This window comes from Carica papaya, chromosome 2 (assembly GCF_054855325.1).
Source record: "Carica papaya isolate Zhongbai chromosome 2, ASM5485532v1, whole genome shotgun sequence".
NCBI lineage: Eukaryota > Viridiplantae > Streptophyta > Magnoliopsida > Brassicales > Caricaceae > Carica > Carica papaya.
This window is the reverse complement of record NC_142310.1, coordinates 9,033,009-9,049,509: the sequence shown is the minus strand read 5'-3', so window position 1 is coordinate 9,049,509 and position 16,501 is coordinate 9,033,009. Positions and strand designations below refer to the sequence as shown.

Here is a 16,501-nt window from a genome sequence, read left to right as displayed (position 1 = left end):
CACTGAAAGTTGGAATCAACCGAACTGCACAGATCGAACCGCACCAATTGAATGGGCCCCGCTTCCTTTTCATTTCGAGTTTCAGGGCATCAATAACTCGAAGAGCCACCCACTGAGTTCAACATTTCACATCCCCTCCCGGCAAACACAAATTCATGAATCGCCGATTTCACAGATCTACTGTTTAAAAAACAGTCAGAAAATGGCGCGTTTCTCCTTTTCCTTCTCTATCATCTTCATCTTCTCTCTACTACTCGGCGTCGCGCTCACTAAAACCCTCAAACGTGACGGTAATTCTTCAGATCCTGCTTTCTATTTTTTTTATTTTATTTTTTTTACTTTTTATCTTCTTCGTCATTATTTTTAAGCTTGATGGTAATGGTGGTGGTTGATTTGCAGTGAAAGCTTTGAATGAGATAAAGGCGTCGCTAGGATGGAGAGTGGTGTACGCGTGGGTCGGAGACGATCCTTGCGGTGATGGTGATCTCCCTCCCTGGTCCGGTGTTACCTGCTCCACTCAGGGCGATTACAGAGTCGTAACGGAGCTGTAACCTTAAAATCCCTCCCGCCATTTTCTTTTCTTTATAGTGCCGTTGCTATTTGTGTGTTTTTTCTGTCTTCTGAAACACTTTCCTTTTGATTTACGCAGTGAAGTATACGCGGTGTCAATAGTCGGACCTTTCCCAACTGCAGTCACGAATCTGCTGGATCTCACAAGACTGTAAGACTATTCCCTTCTCATTCTTTGGCTTCAATCCTTATGATTGCGTGATGATTGAGCTGGTACTTTATGGATACACTAGAATTTAATTTAATTGCGTACATTAATATTGAAGCGGTTAATGATATTTCTGAATAAGAAACCTGAAAATAACTAGTTGTTTATTTCTTGGGTAACGTTTTTCTCATCCTATAATTACGAGTAGTTTGTCTTGTGCAAATCTGGTTACATTCTTGGTATATGTACATAAATTATTGTAGTATAAGAAAAAATAGATTTTTTTTTTATATCTTTCACTGGTAATTTATAGAATATATAATTAAATCACTTCTAGTTAATTATGGATGTTCTTCAACTATTTGAGATAATTCATTTGTTGCAAATAGAAAAAGGATCCTATTTCAGCTTGAAAATATCTTTTTTTTTTTTTTAACTGCTCCCTCTGCAAAGTAGAAGAACTAGTGAATGGGAAATAATCAAGCGAGGATGAAATAAAAGAAGTTCTTTTTAATGGAACATTTACATCAACATTATAAATTTTACTTTTTACTCTGCTTAATTCTTATCTTAACAGAACTGCAACATTCTTACTTTTTCATGGTTAAGTACAGAAGTCACATGAATTTGATGGTCAATTTACCTGTTTAAATGTTCGATGATAAAAATTTGTTGTTAATAGTCTTTATGAGTTCTACTTCATCCAGATGAAAAGAAGCAATTCGTAGTACCTGAGATGTTGGCTTTTGTATTAATGTGTGCATATTGCAGGGATCTGCATAATAACAAGTTGACTGGTCCAATTCCTCCTCAAATTGGAAGACTTAAGCGGCTTAAGATACTGTATATCTCTTTTTCCCCTTTAGTTTAAAGATCAAGAATTTGATATTGCATACTATGTTGTTAAATTGTATTATGTTTCTAATATTTCAGTTCTAAATGATACAATATATGTTAATTAAATGCTCTATTAATGATGGATTTGGCTTAACTTTCTTTTTTGGTTTCAATTAGTTGGTTTTGGTTTGTTTACAACTGTTTATATATATATATATATGTATTTATTTTTTAAAATCTGCTGTTGAGTTTAGTAATTTGAGGTGGAATAAGCTGCAAGATGTCCTCCCTCCCGAAATTGGTGAACTGAAGAGCCTAACTCATCTGTAAGTTATTTGATTTTTACCTAAAAGTAAGCAAATTTACATACTATTTTTTCCCACCTCGGATTAACAGTTATTTATAGAGCAAGAAAAAAATTTGTGCAGATATCTGAGTTTTAATAATTTCAAAGGTGAAATTCCTAAGGAGCTTGCGAATCTGCCAGATCTTCGTTATCTCTATCTACAGGAGAACCGTTTTACTGGACGAGTTCCAGCTGACTTGGGGACTTTGCAAAATCTTCGGCATTTGTAATTATTCATATACTCTTCAATATGTCCGATTTTACATAATAAAATTGGTACCTATGGAGCAAGACTTAATTGTTTGCATTATCTTTTGTTCACAGGGATGCTGGTAACAATCATTTGGTGGGTACTATAAGAGAGCTCATACGGATTGAGGGTTGCTTTCCAGCTCTTCGAAACCTGTATGTTAGTTCAGTCATTAAATCTGTGACCACTTCATAGCTAATATGGAAATCTCAATTCTGCATTGGATTTACTGGCAATTTTTAAGTAATATTAATTGTTCACTGTGTATGTAGTTACCTGAATAATAATTATTTGACTGGAGGAATTCCGGCTCAACTGGCAAACTTGACTAACCTGGAAATTTTGTACGTATTTTGAGATTCCTTTTGCATATATAAGTTAATCTTTACTTAGATAAACTTCTCTTTGCTTTTTGTTCAATCTCACTGCTTCTCGTTTTTGTCAATATTGTTAAACTTATTGCTTTCTGGGCTACAGGTATTTATCCTATAACAAAATGACTGGAATAATACCATCTGGACTTGCTCATATACCTAAACTGATTTACCTGTAAGTTTCTTCTTTCCCATTGAAACACAGTTTTATAGTTCTATCATAAGGTTTCCTGCTTCTAGAATGCTTTTATTACAATAGTACTGTAACACAGTTCTGCCTTGTATCTTTTCTAGAAATATATATAAAGTAGCTTCAACTTTACCAGTTTTTTACTCTTAGCATGACTAGAGAGAGTAAAATATTGATGGGAAAATTTCTCTAGTAAAGATGGAAACATCCGATAGAGGATATGGACAACATACTGTCACCACCTTCCAAAATTCATAGCACTCTTGTTAGTTTATTTGCTGTGTAAGACTTCTTTTTTTGCTGAAATCTGCTGAGCAGGACTCTTGAAACCTCAAATCTCCTTACTTTCTTCAAAACTGAATTCTATTTTCTAAATTTTAGTTGGCCAACCAAACAAGCGGAATGTGCTATCATTTTAAGCAATTCTCAAGTGAAGTTCAGGAGTAATTGCCTATTTATTTAACTTCCTAGTATGGGAAATAATCACCCGCATAATTTAAGTTTGTTAGCTGATATGTCTCTCTTAAGATCCTTTTTTGGATCACACAAGCATTTCGGAGATCTAGTCGGGGTTTTTATTTCTCTACATCCCATAACAAAATTTTTGGTAGAAAGAAAGGTATCATAGACGAGGCACCTTTTCCAATTCAAAGTATTCATAAGGTTTAAAGGATCCTTTCTGTTGAACATATGATGACCGATAACCCAAAAAGAAAAGGTTTCTTAACCAGAAATTCTTAACTTTAACTAGGAAAAAGTCTCTCTTCAGGAACTATTATGGCATGCAATGCACTTCCACTTTCAATTTTAAACATGTTGCTGTAGTTATGATAATATTACATTATAATCAAATATTGTTTTGCAGATATTTAGTAGTTCCAATAAGTTAGTGATTATACACAAGATATTAGCTAATTGCCATATGATGTTACTGAATTATTGTAAAGTAAAACATTAGTGAAAAAGGTGTTTAAATGATGCTCATTGTAGAAGTAAGTTTTTTTTTTTAAAAAATAATTTATATTTTTTATTTTTCACAAAAATAAATATAAAGGAGAAGTAACTGAACATGTTGACAAATAAAGGATTTTAAATCAGTGCATGAAAATTTAGGGGAGGTGCTTAGTATACCGTTTATTGTATTTCCAAATATGTACATTTGAACAGATTGCTGCTCAAAGCTGCTTAGAGATAACCAGTAAGCGAAGCTTAACACCCCTGAATAAATCTATTTCCTGCTTTCTTATACTCCTAGGTTTTTTTTTTTCTTTCATACGGTTCACAGAATAGAAAGTGGCATAAGCTAAAATTTTCCTTTCTTGTTGAGACATAGTTGCTCCCTGCAGTGTGGTAATTTCCTCCTGAATGGTACCTGCCACCATCAACTTCTTCTCAACAAAATTTAAGGCAACGTCCCTAGATTCCTTTCCTCCAAACCTATCCAAAAGAATTAAATTCTTATTCCATTATACACAAGTGTCCACTAACCTAATTTTTCATTCATTGGATTATCTAATGTTATTTTTAAAATATGACACCCAAAAGACTATAGCCACTCTGCTGGAACAAAATTTCCATGATCATTTTGCTAGCTGATAACTTTTGCATTTGTTTTTATGATGTTACATTTTTGCTCTTTCTTGTTGGGGGGAATAGTAGGTTTCTTCTACAAGTGGATTCTATTTGTAGTGCCATGTGGCATGCTTTAATCCAAGCAAACCTCTTTTCGAACAAGCTTTTTAACTTCTCTTTTAATGTGTCTCAGGTACTTGGATCACAACCAATTTACCGGAAGAATACCCGACGTCTTCTATAAACATCCATTCCTAAAGGAAATGTGAGTTTTTATTTTTATTCAGACCCAGGTACTTTGTGAATATTGATGAGATATGGCCTTTATTATTTGTTGAATGTTTTGGCACAGGTACATTGAAGGAAATGCATTCAGGCCTGGCGTAAATCCAATAGGTGTACACAAAGTACTTGAACTCTCCGATGTAGATTTCCTAGTATAATTTAGATATCAGTGTATTCTTTTTACGATTAGTGTTAACCATAAGAAGGTTTGCATTTGTTGGTTCAAATGGAAAATGTTCAGTTCTCTTTTCTAGTATCGTGATATTAGCATACTACATACTGGTTTGGTTTTGTTTTATTAATTGTTTCACTTAGATATTATTAGTCTCCAATCGGTTTGGTTCCCATCAATCCTTGTCTTAAAACTTCAATTTAATTACTTAGACATCAAGAATTTGATAATCATCTATTTTACTTCGAAGTCTTTAGTGATAGACTTCTAATTCGTTGTTAGTAAAATTAGAAATTCATTGAGAAAGGAGTAAAGATATCAAATGGATTTTTTCAGGTACCATCAACTAATTTTACATATCATGACATGAGAGCAATTTCCCAATGATCGTGGCCTGTCTTGTGCATGCTTGTTGAAATGCAAATTACTTTATTATGATGATTTCTGATTAATTTGTTTTTCATTTAGTATTACATATACAAGTTTTACAGGACCCAAAAAAAAAAAAGAAGTAGATAATTAATTTTAAAACTTGTAATTTCATATTTTAACTTGATTTTTTTTTTCTCTATTTCTTTTATTTATGTCATAATTTTTTTTTTCTCTTAATACTATGATTTATTTTATTTTTAATGTCATGATTTTTTTTTCTCTTCAATATTACTCCTCAAGCTGAGGAATAAATGTGTATATTCCCAATTTGCTAATAAGAATTTATAATATTGGGTTGCTTAAACATTTAATTAATACATCTACGAGTTGAGAATTGAAAGACATGTACAATATACATATTAAATAGTTGTCAAATTTTTGTTTTTTATTTTTATAAAATGTTTGTTAATTTTAATATGTTTGATTCGGTCATGGTGTACTGGATTGTAATGGATGTTTATAGTTGGTTTATTGTCATAGTATAGTTGTTTATAATTTTTTACTTAATTTTAAGATATTTTAGAATTCTATTTAAATATAATATTTTTATATATTTCTTTTATTACTGTTTCAAATTCAGATTTTACACTTTTATCTTATAAGTACATTTTGTTTTTTAGTTCTTCAAGTGACTAGATTGCCTCCAAGAAAAATATAGTAAGATATGGTAGATTTTCTATCTGCAATTGCCCCTACATAATCTACACCAACATAGGTTTTTAGGATAATATATCATTCTTCTTGATCATAATTCATTTCTTTGGTGATCTTTCTAAGTATTATATAGGCTGCTTATTGGTACATTTCTTTTGCATTGTGCATTAATTGACTTATAACACTTACTGCATGGACGATTTGGTCACATACATAATAGGTAAAATTATCTCCCAATTAATTCTTGATACATTTTTTACTATTCATATTTTTTTTATGAAGATTATTAAGAGTAGTAGTTGGTTTGTATTCTAGTATGCCAATATTTTTTAATAGATCATAAATGTATTTTTGTTGAGAAATAAAAATTTTACATTTATAACGAACAACTTCAATTTCTAAAAAATACTTCAACTTGCTTATTTTACTGAATTCTTTTATTAGATGTTTTAATATCTTTTGTTCATTTTCGTTATTTTTTATCATAAAAATATTATCGATGTATATTAGAAGAGTTATAACTCTCACTAACTCTAAATGTTTTATGCAAAGATTGTAGTCTACTTAATCTAATTTAAATATCAGATTTATCGTCGATAATTACTTATGTCTCACTATTCTTAAAGCGTAATGTTTGAGGAACGAATTATTGGTTAAATATGGTATTAGGCTGGTAGAAAGCCTGCATGATGCAGTTATTTACTAATAGAGGGATGAAAGAGGACCATATGTGTATTCAAAGGTTTGCTTAAACAATAAGTTGGTATGGTTTGATTGAATAATCTCAACAGCCGGTATGAGCAAAATTACTTTTCATTCACTCATCTTTTTTATAATAATTCAATCACATATTTTTTGCTTTAAAAAGAATTAAATTCCTCATGACCTAATAAAATGTTATATTAAATCTTTTTAAAAATTAAATAACTCAATACTTACCAATCAAAATTTAATAAATACATCTGAAAAATTATATTTAAAATCATTAGACCAATCCATGAAGTTCACCTTAAACCTTTACCAAGATAAGGGAACGGATCCCAAGAGAATATCCCCAACATGGAGCCATACTTGAGCTCTTCTTCTTTACCACCAAGCTCCTAGCCATCATCACCTCCTTGTATCTCTGGTTCTATTCCCATCAACCACCATGATCGTCCTCCTCTTCTCCCTCATTTCCCTCCTCCTTTCCCCTATCCAATCAGCAACCATCACACTATCCCCAAAAACCCTCAACAAATCCGGCGACTCAGTCCTCATTCGATGGTCCGGCGTCGACTCACCCTCCGAGCTCGATTGGCTCGGCATCTACTCACCCCCCAACTCACCTCACGACAACTTCATTGGCTACAAGTTCCTCTCCTCCTCACCCTCTTGGCAATCCGGGTCGGGCTCTATATCATTGCCTCTCACCAACCTCCGATCCAATTACTCCTTCCGGATCTTCCGTTGGACAGAGTCTGAGATCAACCCCAAGCATCAAGACCATGACCGCAACCCCCTACCCGGAACGCGCCATCTGCTGGCTCAATCGGACGAACTGACTTTCCGATCGCTTCACGGTCCGGAGCAGGTACATTTGGCATACACGGAGTCGTTAAGCGAGATGCGGGTTATGTTCGTGGCGGGGGATGGAGACAAGAGGTACGTGAGGTATGGTGAGAGGATCGGTGAGTGGCTTGACCTGGTGGTAGCACGTGTGGCGAGGTACGAGAGGGAGCACATGTGCGATTCTCCGGCCAACACGAGTCTCGGGTGGAGAGATCCCGGGTGGGTGTTTGATGCGGTGATGAAGAATCTGAAAGGAGGTTTAAGGTATTATTACCAGGTAATTGACGTTGGCAATTGGGTTTTGTCTTTTTATCTGAAAGGAGGTTGCTGGTATTACTCTTTGGTTTATTGGGTTCTACTGGTTTTATTGACGAATTGATAATTCTGTTCTACTTTATTTCTTTCTTTCTTTGGTTAAGAGTCATAATTATTTTTTGATGAGGTAATTTCTTCCTGTATCGTTTTGTTTGTTTTAGTTGTGCTCATCATTGTTTATATTCTTCTTTGAAATTTTTTACCAGCATAAACTATTTTGTTTTCTATAGTGGCGTTTTGTTATATGCTCATTCATTCATCCTTATCAATAGAGTTAGGTAGCTGTATCCATCTTCACTCGGAAAATTGCAATAGATTAAATTTCCTGCCTGAAAGATTCTCAAGGCAGCGTAAGGTTGTTACTTCATGGGGTGGGGGAGGGGTGGGGGGAGGAATCAAATTTTAACTAGAACGAAGGGCACATCGTATAAACAATGCATAAAAAATTTCATGTGGATAGCTCTGATTTTAGAGTGAAAGTTCTTTATATGACAGGTTGGTAGTGATTCTAAAGGTTGGACTTCAACCAACAGCTTTGTGTCACGAAGCGGAGATTCAGATGAAACCATAGCCTTCATGTTTGGGGACATGGGATGTTCAACACCATACTCAACCTTTGTTCGTACTCAAGATGAAAGCGAATCGACTATAAAGTGGATCCTTCGAGACATCAAAGCTCTGGGTGACAAGCCTGCTTTTGTTTCACATATTGGAGACATCAGCTATGCACGAGGTCATGCGTGGTTGTGGGATGAATTCTTTGCTCAGGTTGAACCTGTGGCTTCCAAGGTACCATACCATGTGTGCATTGGTAATCATGAGTATGATTGGCCTTCACAGCCTTGGCGACCTGAGTGGTCATACTCGGTATATGGGAAAGATGGTGGTGGTGAATGTGGGATACCCTACAGCCTTAAATTTAATATGCCTGGCAACTCCTCAGAACCAACTGGAACCTCTGCTCCAGCAACTCGAAACCTTTACTATTCGTTCGATATGGGAGCTGTACACTTCGTCTACATATCAACTGAGACCAATTTTCTTTTTGGAAGCAAGCAATATAACTTCATAAAGAAAGATTTAGAATCAGTTAATCGGACAAAGACTCCTTTTGTGGTAGTCCAAGGGCACAGACCAATGTACACTACGAGCAATGAAAACAGAGATGCCCCATTCAGAAAGCAAATGCTCGAGCACTTGGAACTTTTGTTCGTGAAAAACAATGTGACTCTAGCATTATGGGGTCATGTCCACAGATATGAGAGGTTTTGTCCGCTGAACAACTTCACCTGTGGAAGCATGGGGCTGAAGGGAGAGGAATGGAAGCAGTATCCAGTTCATGTTGTGATTGGGATGGCTGGACAGGACTGGCAACCCATTTGGGAACCTAGGCCAAACCATCCTGATGTCCCAATCTTCCCACAACCTGCACGATCTATTTACCGCACTGGCGAGTTTGGTTACACTAGGTTGATTGCTACAAAGGAAAAGCTTACTTTATCTTATGTAGGAAACCACGATGGAGAGGTGCATGATATGGTGGAAATTCTCGCTTCTGGACAAGTTCTTAATGGTGGTGATAGTATTAGTAGTGATAATAGCGGGAATGTTGATGTTGTAGTAGAGTCTGCATTTTCATGGTATGTCAAGGGAGTGAGTGTGCTGGTGCTGGGGGCATTTGTTGGTTATGTTCTTGGGTTTGTTTCTCGTGCCAGAAAAGAAGCTGCAGTGGATAGGAAATGGACTCCCGTGAAGAGTGAAGAAATATAACTGGATATCAGGTTCAAGAGTATTGTGCAAGATAAAAAATATACTTCACCTGAACCACAGATCTTTTGTGATGAAGCGACAAAGTAAGATGTTGTGATGATGATGCTTGCCCAACAGAGCAGACTAAGGAACTGGGATAAAATAGTATTTCTTAGTTTAATATGCTATGAAATCGTTGTATATATACGATTTTGCTGGTGTTCCTGTTTATTTTTCACCGTGAATCCGATTATTACGACGTGTTCCATCTTGGTTGAACTTGTTGTTTGCCAAAATAAGATGTCACTGTATGATGCTTGGTTCATACATCCCTTGTTACCAATAGTTCGTCAGTATACATATGATATTTGCTGAAGTGTTCTACTTGTAAAAAGACTGATGGGCGAAGTTAGTCTGAATTCATTTCAGGAATACTTAAAAGAAATGTATAACTATACTAATAAAATTACAGAATGATTCTATGACTCGCAACTATTTTGTGATGATAGTGATGAACTTTATTATCAGAGGAACCCATCATTTGCTTGATGAAATCATGACAAACCCCTGACACGAATAGGTCTGAAATCTGTTAATTTTAAGGCATACCTTAATTTTATATTCCTCTGATGTGCCAAGAAAGAGATTATAACTATAGAAGACACGAGGGAAGATGAAAATCAAATTAAAATACATTTTGAGGATAATCTCACATTATTACAAAAGGATGATAATTGTCACCAATGACAATACTAAACCAAAGAATTAAAAGAAGAAAGAAATACAAAAAAGAAAAAGAAAAAGAAGAAGAAGAAAAGAAAGTAAGAAGCATATAAAGCTTATATGAAGTTAAGTCAGTTTTGGTTACGAAATCCTTTTGTTTTTACTTGTTAAGTAAGTGGCGTGCATGTTGGTTGGCACCTTTCACTCTAGCATTCAGCTCATCAACGTCATCACTAAAGTGATCAAGAGCTTTGTTTTGCCTGCATATCATTGCCAATTACCCATGTCAGGGAGAGTTCTCTAAGATTTGAAAACTTTGAAACTTTAAAAACAAGAAAAAGAAAAAAGAGAAATCATTATAGGTTGTAGAACCTTTCGAACATGACCACTTAGCAAACACATTTTGAACAAATTTACCAGAATCTGGCATATAATATCAATAAAAGAATGCCACTAACCTGTCAATTTCAGATCCCATGTCAACAGCCATGCTTTTCAGATCACCCAATATATTACTTAAATCTGAAAATGCATCATCTTGTTTGTTTTTCTCTTGCTGGTTTCCATAGAGTAAAAGAAAAAGACAAATTAATCCAACAGTAAATATTCAGAAACCATCTGTCTGTAACTAGTTAACTACAGACCTCCACTTTCTGCAAGGCATTTGCTGGTTCTGGAGGAGGTGTCCGACTGGCAGAACCTGGTTTGGATTCGGGAGCCAAGCCCAACTTTTCCCTCTGCTCTGAATTATTTTGGTTCTTTTTCTTGCTTGAATTATCTGCCATGCCAAGACAAGATAACCACTATGTCAAATGCGAACACACTACGATAATGCATCACTCCCGATTAATGTTTATCCACTGTGTAGTAGATAACGAATAAATTACAAAGACAAAACAAACCTGATGTGATAAGCGGCCCTGTAATTTCTCGAGTCTTCTTTGGCTTCCAGGGCTTAGAGAACATGCCACCGAGATTGTTTAGAAGCTTCTCTCCCTGAGCTTATAAGATTCAAAAGGATGTTATCAATCACTATAAAATCCACTTCTTAAAAGTTAAAAGCACAAAGGACCATGGGACAAGAAACAGTGGAAATTCAAAAGAAGAAACTTCTTAAAACCTGGCCATGTGTAGGAAAAATTCATAACACAAGCAGACCCGTATTTTGTTAGAAAATAAAGAGAACTGAAAAAGAAAGCGTTTCTATATTTCTTTTATCACGAGTTGAAGATAGGTGTATAAACAAGTGTCTATAGCCTAAACATTGCAAGTCTATTAATCTCATAGTATAATGCTCAGAAAAATCTATTTCAGAAGCAACAATTCCTTCTCATGCTGCAAATTGTGCAAATCGTCTAATTCATCCAACATGATGAAACAGCACTTCTAGGTAAGTGAACGCATCATGACGAACGAGCAGTACTTATGCACATCTGTTTGCATTATGTAAGTGTTGATTCACTATATCTTACTCTTTCTTGATACAGCAAAATCCTCTGAATCCATCAATTGACCAATGCATACAGATAAATATTTATAGCCCTCATCATTTTCATAAGCATCACGATACCTGTTTTCTGTCGGATAAGCAAATGCTTAAACTCATCAAAAACCTATTTGAGGCATCGGAGGCACGAGGATAAACTTCTTAAAGATTGAATTCCACAAGTTCAAAACATCACTACAAAAATATATTTATCCTTTATAATGAATGGACAAACTAGTTCAAAGGCATATAAAGAAGTCACAAGTACTTTCCATTTCATAAGTAGAGAGAGGAACCAACCAGGATCAACACCTTAAAGATAATGAACATTGACATCTTATACGTTTTTATTAAAAATAGGAAAGAAAAAAATTTTATTGGGCGGAGAAAAGGGTTACCCGACTCAAATCCTTATCCGTCTCGGCAACCATCATGTGTGATCTCGTGATTTGCTCACCCTGTTGGTGCAACATGTCAAGAGTCTTTGTTGCATCCTCTTTGATGTTCTCGGCAATCCTCAGGCAGTTGTTAACAGTGCTAGTCGTCTCCTCGGCCTTGTATACAGCATAATTCTCTAGTTCTTGCACACTCTGGTTTTCTAGTCCTCCTGAATCACGGAAATCGTTATTGTATCTATCCGGAGTAACGAGCATAGGCTCGGAGGAAGTTCTTCTTGCTTGATTAAGAGTTTGCTTGTTGTCGGATTCAGTATCAGAATCAAAAGGGTTAGATGGGTCCACTGATTTCTGCTTGGAGACCTTATTGCCGGGTGATTTCATAAAACCAAACATTTTGAAAATGAGACAGGATTTTTTTTATCCCCTACAAAATTTTCCTTTGCCCAAGTTCAAATACCACGAAGAAAATGGTAGGATCAGAGTGATCTTCAACCGGGTTACCTAAAACATGAGCAACCACATCAATTAGGATGACAAGTACATCGAAGTTCCGAATATTTTCTGCTGGGTAGTAGAGTAAAATCAAGAAAAGAAGATAAAAAATAAAAAAACTAAACAAGCGAGCAGCAGAGGGAAATCTGGGCTTCGGTCAAAATGCAGAAAACTGGCAATTACAACGATGAAACGGAAACAGAATCATGGAGAACCGCCAAAATTGAATGGAAAATAAGAAATGGGTTTACCTGAGATTCGCGTGGAGTGGTTGGATTTGGCAAAACACGGAGAGGAATTTACCACACAAACCGGAAGCATCGAATGGAAGCGTAGGTTTGTAAAAACAGAAGTTGAAAGCGGGAAGATAGAGCACAGAGAGAGATGGAGGAAGAAGAAAGAGTTTTCTTAATCTGGTCGATGTTTGCTTTCAGGAATCAAACAGATGGTAGGCGCCGCGAAAATGGAGAAGAAAGGCTTAGCTGCCACAGATTGAACATTGTCGATCAGTTCCATTCCATTCAATCTCTGGCTAGACCGTTGGGTTGTTTGCCTTTTAATTTGAAAACTTCGTATAAGATCATGGCCCATGGAAAACCCACTAATTTGATGATTTCAAAATCACCAGACAAAGAAAGCAAATCTATTTTCGAATAGTGAATATTAATATCATATTTTACTTCTTTTTAGAAGAATATAAAAATGATGAGTTTTGGATTGTGTTTCATATACGTTGTTTATAATATTATATTCAACTTCAGACTGAGAGAATTAATTACATGTATATTAATTTTATATAATGTATTATTAACACTGTGGCTTAAAAACCCATTTGATTCTATTGATTTTTTTATGAATTTCTTGACTCTGTATTATGTTTACTTCTTTTTTTAGAATAAAATTTACATAAACGATGCTTGAAAATTGAATTTTCGTATATTTTTTATTTGTTAAGAAATTTACCAAATTCCTATGAAATTTTTGAAAATAAAATTTTTATGTAATTTATAATTATATAAATTTTTTAAAGTTTTAATGACATTTGGTCGTAATGCATGTGCTGCATTCAAGATATCACAGCAAAATCATATACCATAATAGATATACATCGATAATACACACAAATATTTAATGCATCGTACATAGTATATTATTATGATTAAATAATAAATTAGGTGTTACAATAAATATGTCATGCGCATGTATCACATATAATATAACACACAATAAAGCATGAAAACTCTTTATGTGGCACAGATTACAACACGTATCACAAAATTTGATTTTTCAAACTTAATTTGCATTTCATTCACAAAAGAAGTGTAAAAATTGTTGAAAAGAAAAGAAAAGAGAAGAAAATCTCAAGATAAAGCTCGAGGAGAAGACTTACATAGGCACATATTGGTGATTGGACCTCATAAATCGTGTTTGCACTCCCTTTTTTTCTTCTCTACTTATGTGTGTGAGTGTATACACACACACACACACACACATATATATACATAGACATATGTCAATTATACATTACTTCTTACACTATATGATGTGTATAGATGAATAAATATATAATCGTGATTAAAATGATGATGAACAATTTAGTAGCAAATGGAAGATGTCGTATCTCCAATTGCAAATCTCAAACTTGCAAAATTTCTATGCCCAAAAACTTCCTATTCATAAGCAAGCAAGCTCCCTCCTCCATAAATGCACTTACATGTGTGTGTGTGTGTGTGTGTGTATAGGTGGGCAGACACATGTACGTTGTGTAGAGTAGAATGGGTTGGCAACAAGTAATGATGTTAGTGGGCCTTAGGCCCTGTTAGAATTTCACAAGTATATCTATGACTCTTGTCTGTTTACGCGTAGCAAAACATCACTCTCAAATTTAATAATATTTATACTATCTATTGCCCACTAGCCCTACTTATATATTACAACTCATTTCAGCTTTTAATTAATTAATTAATTAACTAATCATAATCTTTTGGTTGAGATTTTATTTTGTACGACATATATAATATACATATCGATACTTGTCAACTTTCTTATTTATTATTGGATTAGTAAATAATTTTACATATTTTGGTAATTACTTATAACTTTTATATATACCCAATTTGCAAAATCGGTCTTCATTAATCATCATCATCCAATATTATTTTTTGAGAACAACCAAAGATTATTATTTTTACAAATATTATGTAAAATAGACTGTAAATTTGAGTTATCAATTTTACTATAAAAATTTTACACACATAAAGTATATGTTATATTAAATCAAAACTTACCAATAGACGTAAAATGCTATATTAAAAAATTTTTAATTTTTATTGGCTGAAAAATAAGGTAAGCTAATTAAATATCATCTAAATTAAAAATAAGAGTTGTAATTCACATATTAAACAAGAAACACCAATAATTTAATGTATTTAAAAACTTAAAAAGTATTACAAAAATATGTATAGTATAACTAGTTAATAATTTAAAAATATTTGTAAAAATACTAATCAAATAAAAATTAGTAAAAATTCAATTATAATTATATATATTATGTGTGTATATTTATTGAGTTTTTGAAAAGTTGCTTTTAGTGTCACCTTCATGAGTAGCTAGCCCTAAAAGTTTCCCTACCGCAACTAACCCAGCTTTTTCAAAATACACAAATAACATACATTATGTGATTCCTAAACTTATTGTTTGTGTTAATTATAATTCTAACTATTTGACTCCTCTGACTTTCAATCCTCTTTTTCTCTTTCATGCGTGAAGTTAGGCACGAGCATGATTGTATTCAAGCTTCAGCTGACCTCTCCGTAAAGTGAAGAAGACAGTTTCTGTACTCCTTGCAACCCTAGAATAAGTTTTGATTTTGTGACTAGGTAATTATCTCAAATTTATATATACAAGTATATTCAATATACAATTGGTTTGGGTTTTTATGGTATGGTATACAATAATTTTAAATAACCATCAATACGGCTGATTTAGTATTATTTTAAAATTATTTCGTATATTTTAAGATTGTAAATTTGAATTTTGTTACCAATAAAAACTCGTCACGAGAAAAAAATAAAAAAAAAATAAACCTAACATAATCAAAAACTAAAATTATACGGACTAAGTTAATTTGATTTAAAGACCCTAACCTTTTGAAGTGTCTTCGATTTCCATGTCTATGTTTTGAAGCTCTAATAATTGGACTTATTCTTTAATGGAAAAAAGAAGAAGAAGAAATTAGCAACATGACTTTTGCTATAAATGTTGTCATTCCACCATAAAATTATACAACATAAGCTATAACTAACGTTATTTAATTAATTATCACTACATTCTTAAATAAAATAAAATTAAAATTTAATAATTGCACGTTAAATACGTATGGAAAAATATTATATGGGTGTGAGTGGAGTATTTTTCTTTTTTTTGCTGTGTGTGTCAGAGGAGTAATTATATGCATTTATATGTATGTATGTGTGTGTGTGTGTGTGTGTGTGTATATATATATATATATATATAAGAAGAGTGGAAGTCGTTTTCATTTGATGGGCGGAGCATATGGGTTGTGATTTGTTGGAGAATCGTGGCATTGCGACCACTTAAATGCAATTATGAAAAATTACCAAAAACAGAAATTAAATTTATGCTAAAATAATTATAATTATAAAATTATAATTATAATGATGATCGAGGTTCAATGGATCTGCTTATGCTCCATGGCCCGCCATCTTCTTCATCGTATCTCTCTTTCAGTCTTTTTCTCTACACTATTTACTAGGTGTCGGCTGCTCTCTCTCTCTCTCTATATATATATATATATATATATAATTTAAAGTATTGTGATGAATTAAATATAATTTTATTTCAATGACTTAAAAGAATTTACCGCCAGTTCAGTACTTCAAATAATAACTTTGTTCGTTTGAGGACAGAAGCCCGAAAATCAAATTACTTAATTTT

At 33.7% G+C, this 16,501-nt stretch overlaps 3 protein-coding genes across 3 annotated transcripts; 2 read left to right on the top strand and 1 right to left on the bottom strand.

Annotated features, from left to right (window-relative positions):
* Window positions 1–52: 52 nt before the first annotated feature.
* LOC110823949 (uncharacterized) lies at window positions 53–4,923 on the top strand. The gene is made up of 11 exons (XM_022054455.2): window positions 53–290; window positions 400–547; window positions 650–721; window positions 1,490–1,561; window positions 1,810–1,881; window positions 1,984–2,127; window positions 2,226–2,306; window positions 2,424–2,495; window positions 2,629–2,700; window positions 4,481–4,552; window positions 4,640–4,923. The coding sequence occupies exons 1-11, from the start codon at window positions 203–205 to the stop codon at window positions 4,728–4,730; spliced, it is 984 nt and encodes a 327-aa protein (XP_021910147.1). The 5' UTR covers window positions 53–202; the 3' UTR covers window positions 4,731–4,923.
* Window positions 4,924–6,826: 1,903 nt separating this feature from the next.
* PAP9 (purple acid phosphatase 9) lies at window positions 6,827–9,770 on the top strand. The gene is made up of 2 exons (XM_022054454.2): window positions 6,827–7,658; window positions 8,192–9,770. The coding sequence occupies exons 1-2, from the start codon at window positions 6,981–6,983 to the stop codon at window positions 9,464–9,466; spliced, it is 1,953 nt and encodes a 650-aa protein (XP_021910146.1). The 5' UTR covers window positions 6,827–6,980; the 3' UTR covers window positions 9,467–9,770.
* Window positions 9,771–10,114: 344 nt separating this feature from the next.
* SNAP30 (soluble N-ethylmaleimide-sensitive factor adaptor protein 30) lies at window positions 10,115–13,205 on the bottom strand. The gene is made up of 6 exons (XM_022054667.2): window positions 12,796–13,205; window positions 12,053–12,553; window positions 11,071–11,164; window positions 10,813–10,946; window positions 10,627–10,724; window positions 10,115–10,428 (listed from the first exon to the last, which is right to left on the bottom strand). The coding sequence occupies exons 2-6, from the start codon at window positions 12,443–12,445 to the stop codon at window positions 10,329–10,331; spliced, it is 819 nt and encodes a 272-aa protein (XP_021910359.1). The 5' UTR covers window positions 12,446–12,553; window positions 12,796–13,205; the 3' UTR covers window positions 10,115–10,328.
* Window positions 13,206–16,501: the final 3,296 nt, after the last annotated feature.

Coding starts and splice junctions, on each gene's coding strand:
- LOC110823949 (XM_022054455.2), top strand. CDS start 203: ATGGCGCGTTTCTCCTTTTCCTTCTCTATCATCTTCATCTTCTCTCTA. Junction 548..649: donor TACAGAGTCGTAACGGAGCT/GTAACCTTAAAA, acceptor TGATTTACGCAG/TGAAGTATACGCGGTGTCAA. Junction 722..1,489: donor CTGCTGGATCTCACAAGACT/GTAAGACTATTC, acceptor TGCATATTGCAG/GGATCTGCATAATAACAAGT.
- SNAP30 (XM_022054667.2), bottom strand. CDS start 12,445: ATGTTTGGTTTTATGAAATCACCCGGCAATAAGGTCTCCAAGCAGAAA. Junction 10,947..11,070: donor AGGGCCGCTTATCACATCAG/GTTTGTTTTGTC, acceptor TTGGCATGGCAG/ATAATTCAAGCAAGAAAAAG. Junction 10,429..10,626: donor ATGGGATCTGAAATTGACAG/GTTAGTGGCATT, acceptor AATGATATGCAG/GCAAAACAAAGCTCTTGATC.
- PAP9 (XM_022054454.2), top strand. CDS start 6,981: ATGATCGTCCTCCTCTTCTCCCTCATTTCCCTCCTCCTTTCCCCTATC. Junction 7,659..8,191: donor GTTTAAGGTATTATTACCAG/GTAATTGACGTT, acceptor TTTATATGACAG/GTTGGTAGTGATTCTAAAGG.